The sequence below is a fragment of the Fistularia commersonii genome, chromosome 6 (assembly GCF_037954325.1).
Source record: "Fistularia commersonii isolate RoL2024-O1a breed Wild chromosome 6, RoL_Fcom_v1.0, whole genome shotgun sequence".
Taxonomy (NCBI): domain Eukaryota; kingdom Metazoa; phylum Chordata; class Actinopteri; order Syngnathiformes; family Fistulariidae; genus Fistularia; species Fistularia commersonii.
This window is the reverse complement of record NC_141289.1, coordinates 7,053,237-7,072,630: the sequence shown is the minus strand read 5'-3', so window position 1 is coordinate 7,072,630 and position 19,394 is coordinate 7,053,237. Positions and strand designations below refer to the sequence as shown.

The 19,394-nt window shown below is 42.0% G+C and overlaps 1 protein-coding gene across 2 annotated transcripts in view; it reads right to left on the bottom strand.

Moving 5' to 3' along the window:
* Positions 1-17,189, bottom strand: part of bmpr2b (bone morphogenetic protein receptor, type II b (serine/threonine kinase)) — a 37,590-nt gene extending 20,401 nt beyond the window's left edge. The window contains exons 1-3 of one of the 2 annotated variants that reach the window (XM_086147886.1): positions 16,792-17,189; positions 736-918; positions 221-400 (exon numbers count right to left, since the gene is read on the bottom strand). In XM_086147886.1, the coding sequence (XP_086004012.1) occupies positions 221-400; positions 736-918; positions 16,792-16,882 (454 nt within the window). In that variant the 5' untranslated portion in view covers positions 16,883-17,189. Of the gene's footprint in view, positions 1-220; positions 401-735; positions 922-16,791 lie in introns of both variants that reach the window. The other variant, XM_086147885.1, reaches the window with a different exon arrangement.
* Positions 17,190-19,394: the final 2,205 nt, after the last annotated feature.

The window sequence follows — 19,394 nt, the reverse complement described above, 5'->3', positions numbered from 1 at the left end:
TCAATGATACATCTCAGAAGACTATAGCAGCCTCTCTGCTATGTCGATGTCTCCTGCTAAAAGAGAATTTTAAGATGTGCTTGTGCTGCACTGGGACTTCAGGAAAGAAATCAAATCAAATCCTTTATAATAGAATTAGAGTATCAAGCTGTACCAATCTAGACAATGAATCTACCATGAGTGAGGCTCTGTGTGTGTGAAGGAGTGTGTGTTGTCTTACAAATGGGCTGCGCAGTGGTGGGGCTGGGTAGCGGGAAGTCTTCTGTAAAGTTGACATTGCACATGTCACTTCCACAGCAACAGAAGTGGTATGTTCCATTCTGGATCTGCGGAGGGAGGTTGGTCACCACACAGCGGTCATCCCGGCAACCCTGATGGTCGCCAAGGTGGGCCCAGCAGCCTGAATGAACAAGAGTGGCAACAGCGGGGAAGCAGGTTGACAAATGATGCATGTTTACCCAGAGGGCTTCATGAGCGACTCTTCATCAGGCCGCTTTTTTCCCTGCAGGAAATAAGGTCATGCTACTGGGCATTTTGACCTTTTCAGAAGCAGAATTAGCAAATTAATCTATTAGTTGATTACCCCAACGTTTCCAAGGGACTTTGTTGATAATCCGTGAATAATAAAACGTGTCCTGGTTTTCTGTTTGCCCCGGTTTGCTCTTTCTTAAACATTAATTGGATTACAGCCGATGGAAGTGGTCGTTTTCAAAACTGAAATAGCTGCGGCTGTACCTTGTTTGACGAGCCGTACGTCTCCCGGTGGACTTTTCTCCCACAGGCCAAAGCAGTTGCTGCCCTTGGCGCATCGGATAGTGGTGTTCTCCGGGGAGACCCGGCCTTCACCCCCTGCCACTCGCTCCACGTCCCACTGTTGCTGCTGGTCTGTGAAAGCACACTGCCTCTCCTCGCCCTGCGCTGCTGCGAAGAAAGACGGTTTGGAGTTGAGTCATATAAAATTTATCCACTGTTTCAGGCAAAATGGGGCTCCACTTAACAGAACAACCGTGAATAATATAGTTTGAGGACGAAGAAAAGCGAGTTTCATGAAGGCTGTGCGTGAGGTATGAGTATGTGTCATGAAAAGAGAAGGATAAAGGCAGCAGCTGGTCTCCCTTTATTGATGCTTATCTCATTCCACCCATACACAACATTTTTAGGCGGCTGCAGATGAAAGACACTCCAGTAAGCTCCCTCCATGTAAAAAAAAAAAAAAAGCACAAACACGCACACACAAAAAACATGTTTTCTTAAGGCATTGAATATGCATTTTTCAAAGTTTTTCTAATCCATCCGCCAGAGACAGACTGGCGATTCTTCTGTGACTATGGATGAAGGATCCACAGCTGAAAAATAGCTGTCTGCCTGTATAAGCAGAGGCCTCTTGTAACACAAAAATCAATGAAAACATCAATTTAAACCCTAGCCTGAAGGACACAAACACATACAGACACGCAGAGGAAAAGGGGGCCTGAGGGCTATAAACAACCTCAATTAAAAACATTAACATAACTTCAAGTTGACCATGAAAACACAGGATGGAGAAAATTAAGTGTCAAAAAACAAGATTTATATTCACCACACACCTTCAACTCCTACTTTGGCAAATGTGATCAGAAATACTTTGCCTAACTACTTGTTTGATTTCATCCATTCTTACCCTGCGCAGGGCAAAAGGCGGTTGTTGAATGTGTGGGGCTACATAACATCATTACATATATAACTAAATCATTTGCTCAGGTTTGAAAAGCAAACACAGTTGTGAAATGGACACTTTTATTCTTGATGGGTGTCCAGGAGGGGGAGAACAACACCAAGGTAGAGGAGGAGTGCGAGCCAATGTCACAGTTTGTATTTGTGTACATAGCCTGCATCGTGGGTAATCTCAGATAAGAAAAACATGATATGCCAGTTTGTTTCCCTTTCCGTAGCCCCTCCCTTTCCTCTGTTCGGAAGGGGAGGTGGGGCGTCTGTTATGGAGGGGAGTGTGGCTGTGCCCTGCCCAAGGTCAAGCCGGCCTGTGTGGGCAGAGGGTGACATGGTGGAGTGGTAGCTCTGCCGGGCATGGGGCCAACCTTCCTCCTCTGCTCCCATCCACTGATAAAGCTATCTGCTCAGGTCCACCGTGGGCCTTGTCTGCCCTGAACCTGCAGGCCTTCACTGCCTACTGTTTTGTGAGATGTGTTTGCCTCTGTGAGAGGGGGGACAGGGTGAAAAATGTTTACATGTGGAGTGTGTGTTTGTGTGTGGGGTGGAGGGGTGACAAAAAGGTTAAACATTAGGAGGAAGCAACAAATAAACCAGACTCATGCTGCACAATCATGTTTTCAAATTCAACTGCACTTTCTCAAAATAACTCAAGACCTCAACATTATGGGATTTGGAGAAAAATTGCAGATATTCATTCATATTCAATGATTTGGCTGTTGCTGAGGATAAGTCAGCCTCGAACTGGAGAGTCTGACCACAGCACACACGTTCACGTCAGCCAAACTATGTGTTTTTGGGTCTTTTCCTTCTTTGCTGAGTTAAGCTGCTTATGATTCTGCTTAAAACAATCTTAAAGTCCACCTGGAGCCAAGCTATGGAAAACACAGCTTTTCCTTCTATGTCACTGTTAAACACAGGAGTACCTCCAGTCCCTCCAATTCGAGCACAGCATGCCAACCTCTCAGTTGAGGACAGCAAGATAGTATGCAAGACTACTTCCACTATCTGAGGTAGTCATGCATGAGAGGAATCCTAAAGCGACTGAATAGTGTGACTACATCAACCTCCCCTGGACTACTGAGTATGGACTCAACTTTCTAACTCCTACTTTACAGGTAACTGCAAAGGTTAGCCTTATGAGCTCTGGTTAGCATGTTGTACTAGCCAACTGTTTAGTGAATGTTGCAGGTTATGGAGGCCACACTGAATACTCGGCAGATTCCCTCTAAAAATTTCAGGGTTTTACCTGCATATTAAAATCATATATGCCTTTTAGCAATAGACGAAATCAGGAGAGAACATTTTTGGGACATCAAGTTAGTTGGTGTGACAGAAGAGGATAAATAGAATAGAGTTGCATCAAGGAAGTTGATTGGCTGTGGCGAACCAGTTTTCGTAATCGCCCCTACAGTTGTCAAAAACAGTGATTTTGTCTAAACACCGTACAGTACACTTCTGACTTGCACACAAGTTTGAAGGCAACAGGAGGAATAAATTCGATTCTTTTGATCAAGGTAAAACACTGAATTGCTCTACCATTATTATTCTTGAAAAAACACAAATACGTTTTTGTACGAAAAGATAAAGTAAGTATTCAGTGAGGCAAATGGATTCAGAGGTCACACTTCAAAATTACATATTATTTTCTTTTTTACAAGTGAAACACGAATAGAAAACCTAGGAGGTCAGTTTAAAAAAAAAAAAAAGCAATACGTTTTAAACCTGTTTAAAGATTCAAGTTTCTTTCTCTGCATGATGCAAGGGCAGAAGAGCCACCGCAAACAGCACACTATACAAGGGGTGGTTTCATGAAAACCAAGCCTGCCTCCATTCAAAACACGCACACACAAATACATACATAATTTTTTTTTTGACATTAGTTGCTCATTATAATTGTCTGTGATATAGTACATTTCCAACACATCGAAAATAAACTATGTTTCACTGAAAACAGCACTGATCCTTACATGTTATCCTGTCTGCTTTCGGAAAGTGCCTCGGAGAGTTACATATTTATGGCTCGTAATATGAAAAAATGAACTCAGCTGAGAAGGGTAAAATAAATGGGAATTTAACATGTGTTTAACTGCTGAGCTCTGTTGGGTGACTAGTTAGGCCTATGTTGGCTTATTGATCAGGAAGAGCTAAAAGAGACAAGAGCTACAAAAAAGAGCATTTGAGGCATAAGAAAGGAGTGTAACTTCATTCAGCAAAAAGTCAAAGGGTTCAGCTATTGGGCTTTGCGATTTTAAGTTAAAGTATTATACTGGCCTCTTTCTTTATTTTTTTTATTTATTTTAACAACTTCATCGGTTTTGCCCTGCTGCACACTTAACTAATAACCACCGCCTTAGACAAGGCAAAGCCCTCAAATGGCGATTACCTTGGAAGTTGAGCATTTGTAAAGACCTTATTACAGGGGAGTTTTTAAAGAGAAAGTCGATACCTACTATCACACAGCAAACTTTGCGAATTGTTGGTAACAATAATGTACAAAGCACATGCATGTATTTGTAACAGAAAAACATGTATTTGTTGTATGTGCGTGCACACATACAACAAATACATGTGTTAGACCCTGAGTCTAACACGTACGAGCGCACACACACGCGCACAAACACACACACACACACACACACACACACACACACACACACTTATATGGCCTGCCTAAGCTGTGTGCTGCGCCCTTTATATTTCCAGCAGCGAGGACCAGTGTCACTCCAGCCAAAGTGACAACAAAACTCTTTTATGCAAGGAGTAAACCTGTCATTTCTAGAAACCAGCAATCAGGGCAAGTAGGCGGGGAAGGGAGGACACATGTTCGAGAGGAAAAAACAGTGGATGGAAGTGTGGAGCCTGTGACAACACCCATAGACAGTCAGACAAACACAGTGACCTTGTGCACAAGCACTGGATGAACAGAAATCCATAGTGCAGAGTATCTGCTATCCTTCTCTCAGAGCTCGCTAGTTATACAGACATGAATTATTAATATTCTACGACAAATTGGGGCTCTGAAACAAAAGCTTGTCTTAATGCAATGTCCATAAAATGAAACTAAAGATACTGCAGATAAAAAAAGCTCATTGAGTTAAAACTTACCAAACTGATGTGTCCTATTCACAACTAAGGTAAATGTTTGCTTTTCAATATCATCAACAAACATGTTGTTCCATTAGGACTGCTTTACTTTTAGACACAATGCATGTTTATTAACACAAATGTGTGTTCTACATCTAGAACTGTCAAATGTCCACATATTACGTATATCAAGAGCTCTCTTCTACCTCAACTTTCATTATCCACTGTCTCAGGCTATTGGAGGCAAACCAAAAAACATATACCACTGCATGCATCTATCAAACATTTAAATTCTTATTGTGTTTTGCAAAGTTATCTTTTTAGATAACAGTGTATAGGTAATCCAGACAATAATTATTGCTATCATAATTTAGCATCAAATTGCATTTCAGTTTGTGGTAAAAACAACAACTACATGAAAACAAAATCGATGCTCTTTAAATTTCAGCATTAGCACCTTCTAAACCCACAGGAGCTGACCCTGGCCATAGGAGCTGATCCTTGTGCAGATGGTTAAGAAAGGACTGATTAAAAAAAAAAAAAAACAATAATGGCAGAACAGCTTGTCTTTATTGCTTCAAGTCGCACAGAAATTACAACACTGTTGTGTGTAAACTGTGCGGAAAAATCATCCTCCATTTAGCCTACGCAACATCTTGTAAGTCACAACCATCTGGCAACCCAGAGGCAGTCCCCACTCCGGAGAAGCTCAGCAACAACAAGGTAGGACAAAACATCTTGAGTTTTAAATACATGACAATGAAAAGGTGCATTTACTTTTCTCTTAGAACAAACACGACATGGTGTTATAGCATGTGACGCAGGGAAGCCTCAAATAAGGCAACACACCAAGTCAATGACTACATGAGAAAGAGGCTATCTGGAGCCAATATAAATACAAAGGAGAATCCACTAATGGTGGTGACATCGCTGCAAGGAATGCAACGGTCCCGAGATAGCTCCATCTGAAACATGCTTACATTCTGCAGTGCACAGACATGGCAATTAGTGTTTGTCATGGCAACTGTGCCACAGGTAGATGCCAAAAACATATATTATCCCCTAAATATCACTAGAAAAACCATCATTATACGAAGAGTTAAAAAAAAAAAAAACATGACATAAAAGATCCCTGCCACATGACCACACAGACATCAAGAACATGTCAGAGAGAGGAGTATTGTTTTAATGTTTAGTGTAAGAATAATGAAGCCTGGAAACAGGGGTGTTCTCTTTCAGGGGCAGCTGGGTCTGTTTATTAAAAACACTCCCGCACTAAGGAAAGATGGCTACATGAACAATATGAATCTTGGCACAGATTTGTAAACCAAGTATATTGACACATGACTCTTTTTCTCAGATGGAACTTGGGGGTGTGGGGGGTGGGGACTTGGTTGTGCTGTGTATAAAACACTGTGTGACCCAGAAAAAAAAAAAATCCACTTCTGCACAGGACACAGTTAAGTGTACAGTCCTTATATGGGACTTGGGTCACGCAGGCATTCACCGTGGGGCTAAAAGAATGTGAAGCTGCTCATGACCCAGAGAGATGGGATCTCAATGCACCTCCACTCATACCATTGACACCCAGCCCTCTGAGTATCTTATATCACAAGTCGATGTGCTGAGATCCAATCACCCTGATCAAATTCAGAGGTTTTCTTGGACATGAACATAAACGTTGCCTAGGCCACACTGAGGGGCCTCCTATCCGTTAGATGCCCAGATGCAGGTATACATACTCATTCACACAGGAAATGGTACTATTTTATTATTTACACCACAGTGAAAACTGTGAGAGACTGTAAAGAGGTTACAAACATCAGTCACAAAACCCATTCCGTATAAATTTCCCTCTTTTCTCTGCTATCACCCTGTTTCCCTGCAGTGGGCCTATTCAGCTATCACTATTCAAGAAAATCCCCTTAAAATAATGTGTGAAAGGAAAATGAATGGATGTCCAACATTCAAATGTCTGAATTTCATGTAATAGCCAGGGGCTACAGCAGCTGAGTCCTTAAAAGGCCCAGTTGCTGCTCAGCAAGGGAAAGTTAGAAATTATCTGCGGCGTACATCAACATAGAACACTACAAATCTTATACAATATACACTTGCTCATCACCTATTTTACCAGTGCAGCTGAGCTGAGTCATATTTACAAGACCACAATATATTCTTTTAATTTCAGGCAGTTACTATAAATGTATTCACTTTTGTTTCTTTTGGGAAAGACAGGCAAGCAAGGCATTAAATGGGCTTCAAAATAACAATAAAAAATTGAAGGGAGCAGGAGTTAACGTCCTCTCAGAAATGAGAAATGGATGTATGTGTGTACTAAAGATACTTTAAACCCAAGATGAATATTTACAGAAACAGAAAATAGTAAGACTGATTGAGCAGCATGGGATGGAGCTCCGACACTAGCTGTCGCAAATAGGCTTCACTCATTTGCAGTCTAAACCACAGGAGCTGTCCCGTCCTCGGTTTTCATTGGTTCATCTGCGGCTCTGCCTGGAAGTGGTTGGTGCAGTGAATTCAGTCGGTTTATGGGGCGGTGCTGGTTGGGTGCCAATCTCTATATTTTATCTCTGATTGGCCATAGTGGGTTTGTCCCTGGTTCTGCACTGTGGGGCTTGCTGTGTGATCCTGGCCTCCAATGCTGTATTGGATTGTGGGTTGGAGTATGCAGGCAAGGCCAGTGGAGCGAAGCAGATGAGAGTGGGGGAGGGGGGTGGTCATATCAAAAGGCTTGGGAGTAGTTTTCTGCTTTTTCTGCTTCAAGCTTGCTCATTGGATGATGTCGGGCACTGCTGAGTGTTTACCCATGGCCCAGTTATTTGCTAATCTCCCTCCCCTCTTTAACCCTCCTCCCCCAATTGGCCTTCAGTGCCCCCTCCCATCCCCTCAAACAACCCCCTTCCCCTCAGCCGCATTGCTAAAAAACAACAATCTTATCTGGTTCTCTCCTTCCTACGGCCAAGGCCCATTAGAGAGATAGAAGCCACTGCCATCCAATGTGCGACTCCGAGTCAACGAGTGTGCTAGCTTGTTGGCTGGACTTTGTGCCCAAGCCTACATTCAAGATTTAAGCCAGAAAAAAGGAGGGTGGAGGGGGATGGGGGTAAAAACAACCCTTGATTATAGGCTGAAACAAGCAGTGGTGCATATGCCATCTCTTGTACAGACATGTATGCACTGTCTGCAGCCAGTTTACGAATTGCCCTCCCTACCTTGGGTTGCCATAAGAACTGACCACGAGTTCCAAAAGTTCAGCCAAGTAAAACTGGGAATTTCTGTGCCAAGTCTTTCCTTTGACAACGGCCACACTTTGACTGGGCCAACATGCGTTTATATGACTGCAAATGTGCACTGTTTGTATATCCACAGGGAAAAATATTAAAATATGTGAAGAAGGACTTCCAATATTTTCATTGGAAAATCAGTTTTCATTAACTTCCTTGATAAACTATTCTGGGAACAGTTTGAGCAATGGTAGAATCCAACTTGAACTACAATTTTCTACTATCACCAACAATTTCAGTATTTTCATATCTCTTTTGCTATGCTACATTCCTTATAGTGATACATAACAAAATTCCACATACTTTAATACATTTTACTGTACCAACGCAGTAGGGTATACATTACTTTTATGTCAAACTCTACCTAAAATTCATACCACTATTTCGAAAAAAACAAACAAACAAAAAAAAAAAACACAATTATGAAATGAGAAAATTATCAAATTTGGTTGGGAAATGTAGATGAAAATGATAATATCAAACAATCAAAACTGCTTTGTACATGGCTTGTTTATATTTTAGACATGATTTATTACGATTATTATCTTGTCCTCAGTTGAGGATATATGCGTCAAACTGTTGACTGCTGGGTATTAATGATTGAACAACATTAGAACTTGATATTGATGGACTGCAGCAAAAGCTGCCATCCCCGCTGAACCTACATGCACACCATCTACACATCACTGCACTCTGGATATGGCCATGATTTCCATGGGAACCATATATCTTCCCTAATCTTACCTGCTGCTGTTTGGGTGCATGCTTGTTGCTGAGGTAGGATAGACGGGATTCAGGGGCATTTGCTGACACCCCCAATTTTCCAAGTCTTTTGGCGTAGTTTAAGGATGTGAGAGAGAGGGTGGAGGGTGAGGGTGAGGAGAGTTTTAATCTGTCCCATCTGTTGCCCTGAGACTGCCATCCCCCCTCAGAAACAGCACCACCACCACTCAGTCTGTGTCTGTCTGGGTCTGGTACAGTTATGCTAATCCCAGAGCTTACACTGCCCTCAAAGCTTAGAGGCTACCATTATTGACCACAATGCATTTATAGCAAAATCCACCCTCAATATCCATCCCTCTGTACCTTAACTTTCCCAAATATGTGATGAAAACACAGATGACATAGTGATCAAGTTTGTGTTTACTATCACACCATAGGGAGGGATAATCTGGGATTATTTGTGAACAAGCAAACATTTTTTCAGACAGCAACTGAATTTTTAAGCTTTGTGTATTACATCATTTTCCTTGTAGAATGAATGAAAAGCTATCACAGACTAACTTGACTTTCCTCAGTTGTACACCTGCTAAACTAGGGACCATTGGTTGTCTGGTCTGATGGGGACTTTCACATCACACATGGTGTTACAAAATCTAGCCTTTTACATTTAGATATAAAACTAGGAGCACCTTTCTGAACAAAGCCCCACTTTTGCCCTTTTTGTTTGTCATAGTCTCCCAGCAGATTATAATGACCATACAATGGGTATGAAAGGTGTTGTGTATCGTTAACCAGTGATTTTCTTGTAACCCTCGGATTTCCGGACTTTACATCTCAACATCTATTATGAACGTGTATGAATAGTGCAAAGGAAGTGTCATTCAATATCCACATCACAATTAAGAATAGCCTGAATTACCATTTTTGTTAGAGCTACTATCATCACAAAGTGTAAAAAACAGTAGTGACACACTGAAATTATGTCATACACTACACTTGTAATATAAAATGTGAAGATTTCAAATGAAATATGTCTTTCACCGGACTCACATCTGTTAAGGCTGGCAAAGTTCAAAGCAGACATACTTGTTAAAAATATGACACATTTTTGGCTACGTATTTGTTCAAAAACAATGGGTATTTTGTGGCTTTCCAATCTTGTCTTCATGTATACATGGGTTTTATGATGACAAAATGGGAATTTATATTTACAAACCTGTCACCCTGACTACAGACACAGCAACATCATTAACCCTTGGAGAAGCGTGCAACCCAGCGCAGGAGGAGCTTCCTCTTCAGTCAGCACAGACAACTTCTGGCTGCCTCTTGGATAAAGTTAGCCATTGAAAACTGACAAAATAACTGAGCCAGTTCCACCAGAAATGTATTTGCTAACTTGGGCACTTTCACAGTTGGTGAAAGAGAAGACTGAGGTCGCACTCTTAGATTTTGAATGACAAGACAAAAAGGAAGACAGTCATTCTTGCTGTCTGTATATTTGAAACAAAGTTTAAAATGGAGAAAATAGAATTTCAAAAGTACTGTACTTCCACCAGCGATGTTTTTATGGATGGACACTGTATGCTGTTATTGGGGCCGGATTTCCTGTTTTGGAGTGGGTCAAAGCATTTCAAAACAAAGTACCTTATGTCAAGTTTTCCGAAAGTTGATGTTTTTGTCATTTTAGATTTTTAGTAAATATCAAAAACCGAAACCGGAGAGACTCTTGCAAATGCTGCTGAGATTTGGTCAGACCTTTAAACCCATTTACTTTTCTAATTAGTCTAAAGTATTCAAAGTAATTTGTTTTAAGCAAACAAAGCTGTGTGTAGTGTGCATGACAGAATATCAACTCACAGAGAGGGAAAGAGAGAGAGGGGGGGGGGGGGGGGGCAAGGTTATCGAAGAAAATCAGATGGAGGAATCAATGATGAAGTAAAAAATTCAAATAATAAGGGTAGATACTTAGTGATATTACATATTTATTTCAATTTTTGACACAACTATTATGTTGCCTGTCTAAACCAGAAATATACCAGGGCTAAAGACAGAAAGGAGCTCTTATTAGGCAAATGCAATATTTGATGCATCCCAAGTGGGTTCTTAGCACTGGCACCAAGGTAAATCCAGCACTATTTCAGCAGTAGCAAAATATGGCAGCTGCATCCAGCTTTACCACAGTCAGGCTCAATAGGCATTCCCCAGCATACACAAATACTAAAACTCGAGTCACCCGTGACTGACTGAGACACTGAGGCTGGGAAAATGCATTGAATAACTCTGCTCTATTGCTACAGAGCCCAGTGGAAAACATTTAAGAGCCATTTTCTAAACCACCAATGACAACACTTTACAGATGGCATTGGCAGGTAAGTTCGATTGATACATAATGTGATTTTTCTTCATAAAATTGAAATCAGTCAACAGATTAGAAAAAGTCATGTTAAGGCAAAACATTCAATATAGCATGAACACATGTAAACACAATAGTAAAGCCAGAAGATGAAGATGAAACGAGTACTTCATCTTGTACGACAGCCTTGAGGCACAAGACTGAATAATAGTCACATTCATTAGAAAATAACCTTGATTTCTCATCTAATACATTATTTTGAAGTTGTCCTGAAATATTTGTACTTCACTTCTTTTAGTTCTGAATCTAAATCTTGCATCAACAACAGGCAAAGGGTTGTGTCTAGATATGAGCTGCACAGGTTGAGGCCAATTTGTTTTGATGTTGTCTCATCCATGCTGCTGCCTGCTTCAACCCAGGCTGAGGTTGGTTTGATGTAGCTGAGGTATGTGACGCCACATAGTTAACAGATAGGAACAAGACCAAAGTAGTCAAGGGGTCTACGTTTTGAAATATTTTTGGTCAATCGTTCCCATTTTTACATTGTAGAAAGATCCTATCTAAATCACTATTTTAACACTGAAGAACTTAGCCTTGTTGAAGTTGAATAATTGATGCAACTTTATTGATTAAGCCTTCATCAGTTAGAGAGATTGCAACTCAGGGCCTTACGATCTGAGTAACAAACAGCACCCTCTTCCCCTTTAACCCGTGATATGAATAAGAAGCAATGACCCAGTAACCTTTCTTTAAGTTAATATTCTGGTGTATCCAAGCACTTCTTTCCAGCCACCGTTCATGACACTTAAAAGGAAATGTTATGTCACATTTCTCCACCCCATCCATGGGTTACATGAGACACCCTGAGGCAGACCAGTGTGCACAAATGTATTATTTTCAATGGCGCAACCTGACAAACTAAAAGCAATGCAATTGCAGATCAGTGGAATGATGTGAAATATTTGCATCTGCTGGATGGGAATATTTCAGGACATTCTTTGATGGCATGAGGGTCACTTTGTCCCACTGTTTAAAAAAAAAGACCTATTTCACCTGCATCAGCAGGAATAAATCAACAGAACTCTAAGAAGAATCAGTCAGTCTGTGCGGTGTGATTGATAGATACTGACAAAGCAACAATCTAACTGCTTTCCTTCCAATAGTACTTTCCTTCCAAGACACATGATACTCAAAAAAAATGAAATGTAGATTTAAAACACAGAATAAAAGGTGAAATTACACCTCACGACAAATGCAGTTTCATACCACAAAATGAGGTCCATGTAAGCCTCTGACTGAATCAGAGACAAACACACAAGCTACACTCAGATAAAGCCCATAGGCAGCAGAGCATGCATGTCTTAACATCTTCATAGGGCAATTTTGTCAAAGCAATCTGTGCAAAATACCAGTGATAATATGGTATTGAAAGAAACATTTTTCCCGCGACTAAAAATGTAACAGTAAGGTCAAGACCTTCAGCACTATGTATTACAAGTACGACCACACAGCCAGCAAATACTCCTCAACCTAATTCATTTATACAGGGGGAAGAAAAAAAACTTTGGAAAGATTCAAGTGTTATAATTGACATTTTTATTTGTGGAGGAAAAAAAAACCTTGATACTGATTTAAATTATAATTATTCCACGGCCCTACAAAAGAAAACCCATAACATGGTTCCTTCTACAATGAGCATTTTTTAGGCCTCTAGACTTATTGTCTCAAGGAGAACGCTTCATATTAATCATAGGCTGTCACTCTCGGTTACCATCTCAAAGCTGCACCTTTTGTTTTCTAAAACATCCGCTAATTTCTCATTTTGGCCAAACCAGAAGGTCAGCTGAACACTGTTCTATTGTACTGCACTCTGCCTTTACCTCTGCACAGAGCTTAGACTTTGGTATTAAGAAAGATAGTCACTGATTTTTTTTTTATCCTCGAGAAGAAGGCAAGCTGAATCACGGAGTCCCCCAAGCATCCATGAGTCTGTTTTGAGCTGTAGCTAGTGACATTTCCTCTCACAAAATAATGATGCGGTCTGAGAGCAATATATTATGGAACCAGAGAACTTTCATCCTCCCGGTTCAAATGCTCTTCTTCAATCAAAATTGCAGTGCTAGGCTGACAGAAAGCAGCTGGCATAAGAGTGACTTGACATTATCACCTCTATCACTGCAGAAACCCTGACTCAAAGGTAGTATTACAATTTATTTCAGCATTATACAACTTGATTATCTCCTACCTTTACTTGTGATGTGCTGAATGCACATTATGACAGCATGATGCACAGCCAAGCAGTCACGCATTAGGGCTTAAGGTGATGGACGATGGCAGTCTGGGTAATTGTGCTTTCAAGACGCATATTATTACAAAACTCTTTTTTTACATGTGTCATGTCACTGAGAATCCCTGAGCGCCCATTGCCTTTAAGTCATATCTAATCAATACTAATCTTATGCATTCTCGAATCTATAGTGATGTTACGGATTAGGTGGCAGTGCTGTGAGCAGTGTGTACTGGCCTTTGATATCCAATAAATTCCAATCTGGGACAGCAACAAACTCGCAACCAGTCGGTAGGAGACTGAAATCTTGAAGCAAGAACTTTACTGTTCAGCCATTAGTTTCAAAAGTCTCTGGCACCCAAAAGGGCCTGGAGAGGAACTGCTTGTTTAGGGAACGACAGTCCTGTCAATGCCAAAATATGGGCCCCTGAGACACTGCTTCAGCATTTGGACAAGAGAAGCAAACAAGCAGGCCTTTTAAATGCCATGGTATTATACTTCTGCTTTTATTGCTTGGGGCTGCAACTTCAGATTTACCTGGGATGCAGTAACCGGTTCGCAAAAAGTGGGTGGTATGGAGGGTAGCGAATTTAAAACTGATATTATATAAATAAATATGACATAAAATATCTGTCATTTTTGTTGGACGTAGGAGATAAAAATAGCACTCATACTTTGATGTTCTAGTAAAGCCTATTAGTGTGTTAAAGCTTACAGATGTCAACACAGTTTAAGTAGCATTTACTCATTTTTTTCAGACGATAGTTTTGCAAAGCATCTGCATTTAATGCAAAATGAATTCTAATGGTTTCATAGGGGTTATTAATATAATGCTGCTCATTTCCACCCCATAATCACTCAGCCCAGCTTCAACCTGCTTCTATAACAGTAGGGGTTGCCTGAATATTGAATGATTAGCAGACATTGTATATTAGGAGTTTTGCACAGCCACAATCATACATGGCCATTTAGGAGTACCTGTGGTCACGCAGCAGGTAGTATATGCAGGTTTGTGCAGTAAAAGGAGAAAAAGGCTGCAGATTTTTGGAGCAGCAGGCATACACCCACACACTGATTATTCACAGGGGACATAGAGCGTACGGGCAATTCAGGCTCAGCTGCAGACAGGTTAAACACATGACAGTTGAGAGAAAATGAATAACAATTTGATAAAGACACTGGGTACCTTAAAGGCACAAATGGGAGATCATTTTTATGATGGAAGTGGAAGAGAATTTTGGGTCAGAGAGATGACTAATGTCTTCCTGCAGAGTATTAGGGCCTCTGCTTCCTCTAATTATCATCATTACAAATATCATCCTAGAACCTGGGTACTGTGATACGTCTGCTATGCATTCATGAACCAGCTACCAGCATACATCTGCAGCCTGACTGTCTCTTTACAGGCATTATGCCAACTAAGGCTGTATGGTCCCTTCATGAATATTGCAGAGTATAATGATTTGAGTTTATTGGCTGTTTACACGGTGCATATTCGTACAAGTATCCATTAATCGTCCTTGTACTGATTGTTGAGTGAATATGTCAATGCTCTGCCAGTGCAAATAACAGCTAAACTGCTCTCTGGGAATACTAATTTGCGCGACATCTAACGCAAAGGTACACCTCACACATTAATAATATTTTGCAATGATGAGCAATCTTTCGGCATGTCTGCTGTGTAATAGGACTGCACGCCTGATAAATTAATTTCCACAATCTCCCTTCCCCCACAATTTCATATAACAGTCTGAAAATTCCCCTCTACGGGATTTTTTTCAAATCCAACTTTGTGCTGAACGCCCCTCTTCCAAACCTTATTTATCTACTTGTTCCAGTGTCTATCATTTAGAATTATAAGAGCTAGTGTGTCATCCCTTCTAGTTAATATATGACCTTATAATCTGATGATCTCTCTGGAGCCTAACCAATATCTCTCTGGACCCTTTGAGAGACTGCTATCAGCATACATCAGTGGGGCTTTTTTTTCAGTTCTAAACATAACAAACTGACACAGCCCCGGCCACACCAGAACTTATCTCTCAATCAGTAGGGAGCAAATTTTTCAGATGTCAAGATCTCAAGTATTCAACTGCTGGTTCTCGACTATTCTTCCTGTATTACATAAAAAAAAAAAAACAGCCAAAGGTAAGGAATATGCATAAAGATAAATTTCAACTTTGTTTTGATGCACATTATAGTAACCATCCAAATAACAATAAGAGATTAAACTGTTGAAATCATTGGTTCAAAAAAGGAAGAAGGAATCCTTAAACCGACAGTGGTAGGTATGTTTAAAAATACTGGCCAAATATAATTTACCTGCGAAATAGTTATTCACTAACATCATTGCTGACCAAAAAGGGGAACATTATTATACAGGCTCTCAATCTCAGCAAATACTGTCCAAGTGTTGCAACAATCAGTGTCTGTTTAAGATTCTAATGGAGGGGAATGGAAAAAGGGAACCCACTTGTCTGTTACATGCAAATGGCAACATGGACAGGGTCTCCCAAGCCATAGGTGATGAATGTATTCAAATTATGCTGTGTACTCCATCCTCTGCTTTTGATAAAATTGTGTCTACTATGAGTGGGATGGGGGTGCTCATCAACAACAACAACACACGCACGCAAATCATAATACATACATTTGCTTGCACACATATTAATGCAGACACTAAGTGTTGGAGGCAGAATCAGCTCGCTCCAAGGACAAGCTATTCAAAAATCACAAAGCCTAACTCTGAGCAACAGTGTTGAACTTTTACCACTTACAACACCCATCTTATAAAATACCTTTCCAGTCTTCCCACACATTCCACATTTCCCCCCTGCATGCACTGTTCCTCCATCACCGTGCAACCCCGGCTACTATCTTATCATGTTCAAGGTCTCACAGAAGCCTGGCTTTGGCCCAAAGTCTTGGGCTGGGGGCACATCTTGGCAGACAAGGACTGCAGTATGTTGAGCAGTGTTTTTCCAGGCCTTTGTACACAGAATGATTAAAAAAATGGAGCCAGGGTTGTTTGGTGCTGTGCTGGAGCTGAGATATCTGTGAAGGCTCCAATTGGGAGAGCTGAGTGAATCACTGCAGGAATTGCGCAGGCAGACACCAAGATTGAAATGATAGATATGTGACGGGCAGGGAGACTTGCAGAGGAAATTCGTATTAGCAGCAGAAAGAAAAGCCAATTCAAGTAGCTTAACGTAAAACAACCCCCGAGTGTAGAAACCAAAAAGGGGGAGAAAAGGCATGAAATATTTAGCAAGAGGCACATTTCCACTCACTTCACAAAAGAAGAAAAATCAATTTACTCCAGAACCACTTACCGGCAACAGAAGTGAAGAAGATCGCCAGGCAAACGGCGAATTTGGCGAGGGATTTCATCGCGACTCGGCGTACAGCCATACCGGTGTACATCGACTTTGGTCGGGGAGAAGAGAGGGGAGGAGGCGGCGGGAGCTCGGTTTACCAAACGCTCCTCTCCGGTGCTCCCGCTTACTACTGTTTTCACTCTTGTATTCTCACGTCAGCTCAACAACTTGAACTGCTCCCCGGGCTACACAACTACACATCGAGTGTATTTTCAAATAAAAAAATATCTGTGGTTATTTAGAAAAAAAAAGTTGGAAGTGAGTCCCGTTTACGACTCCGGTACGGGTTGGTGGGTAAACCGAGCGGCTAACTTGTTTGGCGGCTCCGCCGTCTGAAACGAGCCAGCAAACAACGTCCATCTCCGCTAGCTAACATGCTAAGCTAACTCGGTGGAGGGGGAGGAGGGGGATGTGTCGACTGATACTAGAAAACTTGGGCGAAGATGTGAAATGTCACTAAAAATATCAAGCGTGGAACCCGCTCGTCTACCCACACAACATTCTCCGGTATTTACGGCGTAAAAAGCCCCTCCGCCGCTTCGACACCGTAGACAGGAATTTGGCACACAGACGCTAGCCAATTAGCTCCGCTCGGAGGCTCCCCTGCTAGCGCAGCTAGCCAGGGTTAGACGGGTTAGCTAGCCAGTTTGTTCTCCGTGTCCCGTCTCATTCCGCGGCGGCCGGCGAAGTCCGTCCGCCCGCCCCTACGGCGAGTTGTCTGGCTCGCAGCGGAAGGAAATATCTCTCAAAAAGCCGACGCTCGAAGGAGGGGAGGTATACATATCTCTCGGCGTAATTTTCCCCCAGGGCGGTCGACTGCGTTTGGCATTGACGGCGCGGGGGAGCTCCGCTCGGAAGGCAGACAGGCAGGCAGGGGCGGCACGGGAACGCCTCGTTCAATGCTTGTCTGGACCGCTCGGCTCCGGTATCAGGTTGCTGTGGGCTGGTGTTGGGGGTGGAGGACGCCACTCCACGGCCGGGGGTGGAGGGGTTGGGTGTGCACGGGCTGCAGCGCCACCGTGCCGCAGACTGCGCACACCGCACCCCGGACGCGGGCTGCAGTCGCGCCGTCAATCACCCAGCTGCGGGGCAGCTCGCAGACGGACGTGGAAGTGGACCCACCGCTGTTCATGGATAAGTCAAGTTTTAATCATGATTACATTGTAGTCAGGTAAAACATCGATGTGACAATCATGCAATGCAATGGAAAATGCAGCATCATTCAGGGGGGTATTTATTTAAACACCTAGATAAAACGTGTATTTATTGTAGCATATGGTAAGGAGACTGATCGGCGGAACCCCAGAATCCTTTGCGGCTAAAATGACCTTTGGGAACCTCTCATGGCTCTGTGTTAGGGAACTCAGTTTTATGAATAATTGCACAATGTCATTGTCGATGTGTTACACTAACCTGCACTGTGAGGGGTGCACTCTTAGTTTAACTGTTGGCATTGTGAGGCCTTGGGTTTTCCCTGCTCCCTATTGAAGCACTGCTTCCTTGAGAGCAGTATGCTATGAGAAAAACACCTTTGTCTTTATTCGATATAATTCAAAAACTGGAGCTCGTTGCTCTCATTATTAAATCAACATGCAGCACACAGCGCAACCAACCATATTAGGTATTATCAATAATACTGGGGTTCAATTCTCACTGCGCACATCACACCGCGGACGTGAACGTGGGCATGGGCGTGGATGTGTATCCCTCACTGTGCGGGGATAACTAAAGTTTTAATCACGATGACTTGTGTGCAATGTGAAATCCCTGCATTGCAATGGAAAATGCTCCACCATTTAGAGGATGAAGGGATATTTACTATTTAAAGTATGCTGCACAACTTAACCAAACATTTATATTATTTTCAACAATATTATTGTTATTTCAATATTCAATCAAGATAAATCTGTATTTTCGTCCTGTCACTAGAATTATTTTTTTTTGATGATCTGTGTGACTTTGCTGCCTCTATGTGGTCAAACCAGAAGGTCTGGATCCCTATTAGATGCAAAGAGCATAATGCACTCGCTCTACAGTCATAAAATATAACGACTCATAATCTTTATATGACCTCAGGGTACAAATACGTATATTCTATTTAACTGAAAGTACTATGTCACAGGGGGGGTTGACTCCCTTTGCTTCAGGAGAAAACTACAATTTCAGTGAAAGGGTAATGATAATAAAATTATATGTCATAAATGTTCATAGCAGAGGTTATAATGGAGTTTAAAAAACAATGGATCCAGCAGGTGGCGGTGTAAGCCCGTAGCACACAGACTGAGATGCTATTGAGTTTCACGCAGATAGTTATTTAAAAAAAAAAAAGTAAATACCGGGGTGTTTTTCGAAATGGGCCGTCCAGGCTCCCCTGCAACCCCCTGCACCCCTGCAGCAGGGGTTGCAGGGGGGTCTGCAGCAGATGCTCGGGGGTGTCAGAGCCGTAGGACCGTGCAGATGCGTCTGCGTCTGGCGCTTTTACGCAGCAGAAAGGTGGGTGGGGGGCTGGAGGCGTGTCGGAGTCTGTTCCCCGGGACCTCCGCCGTCTGGACGGAGCC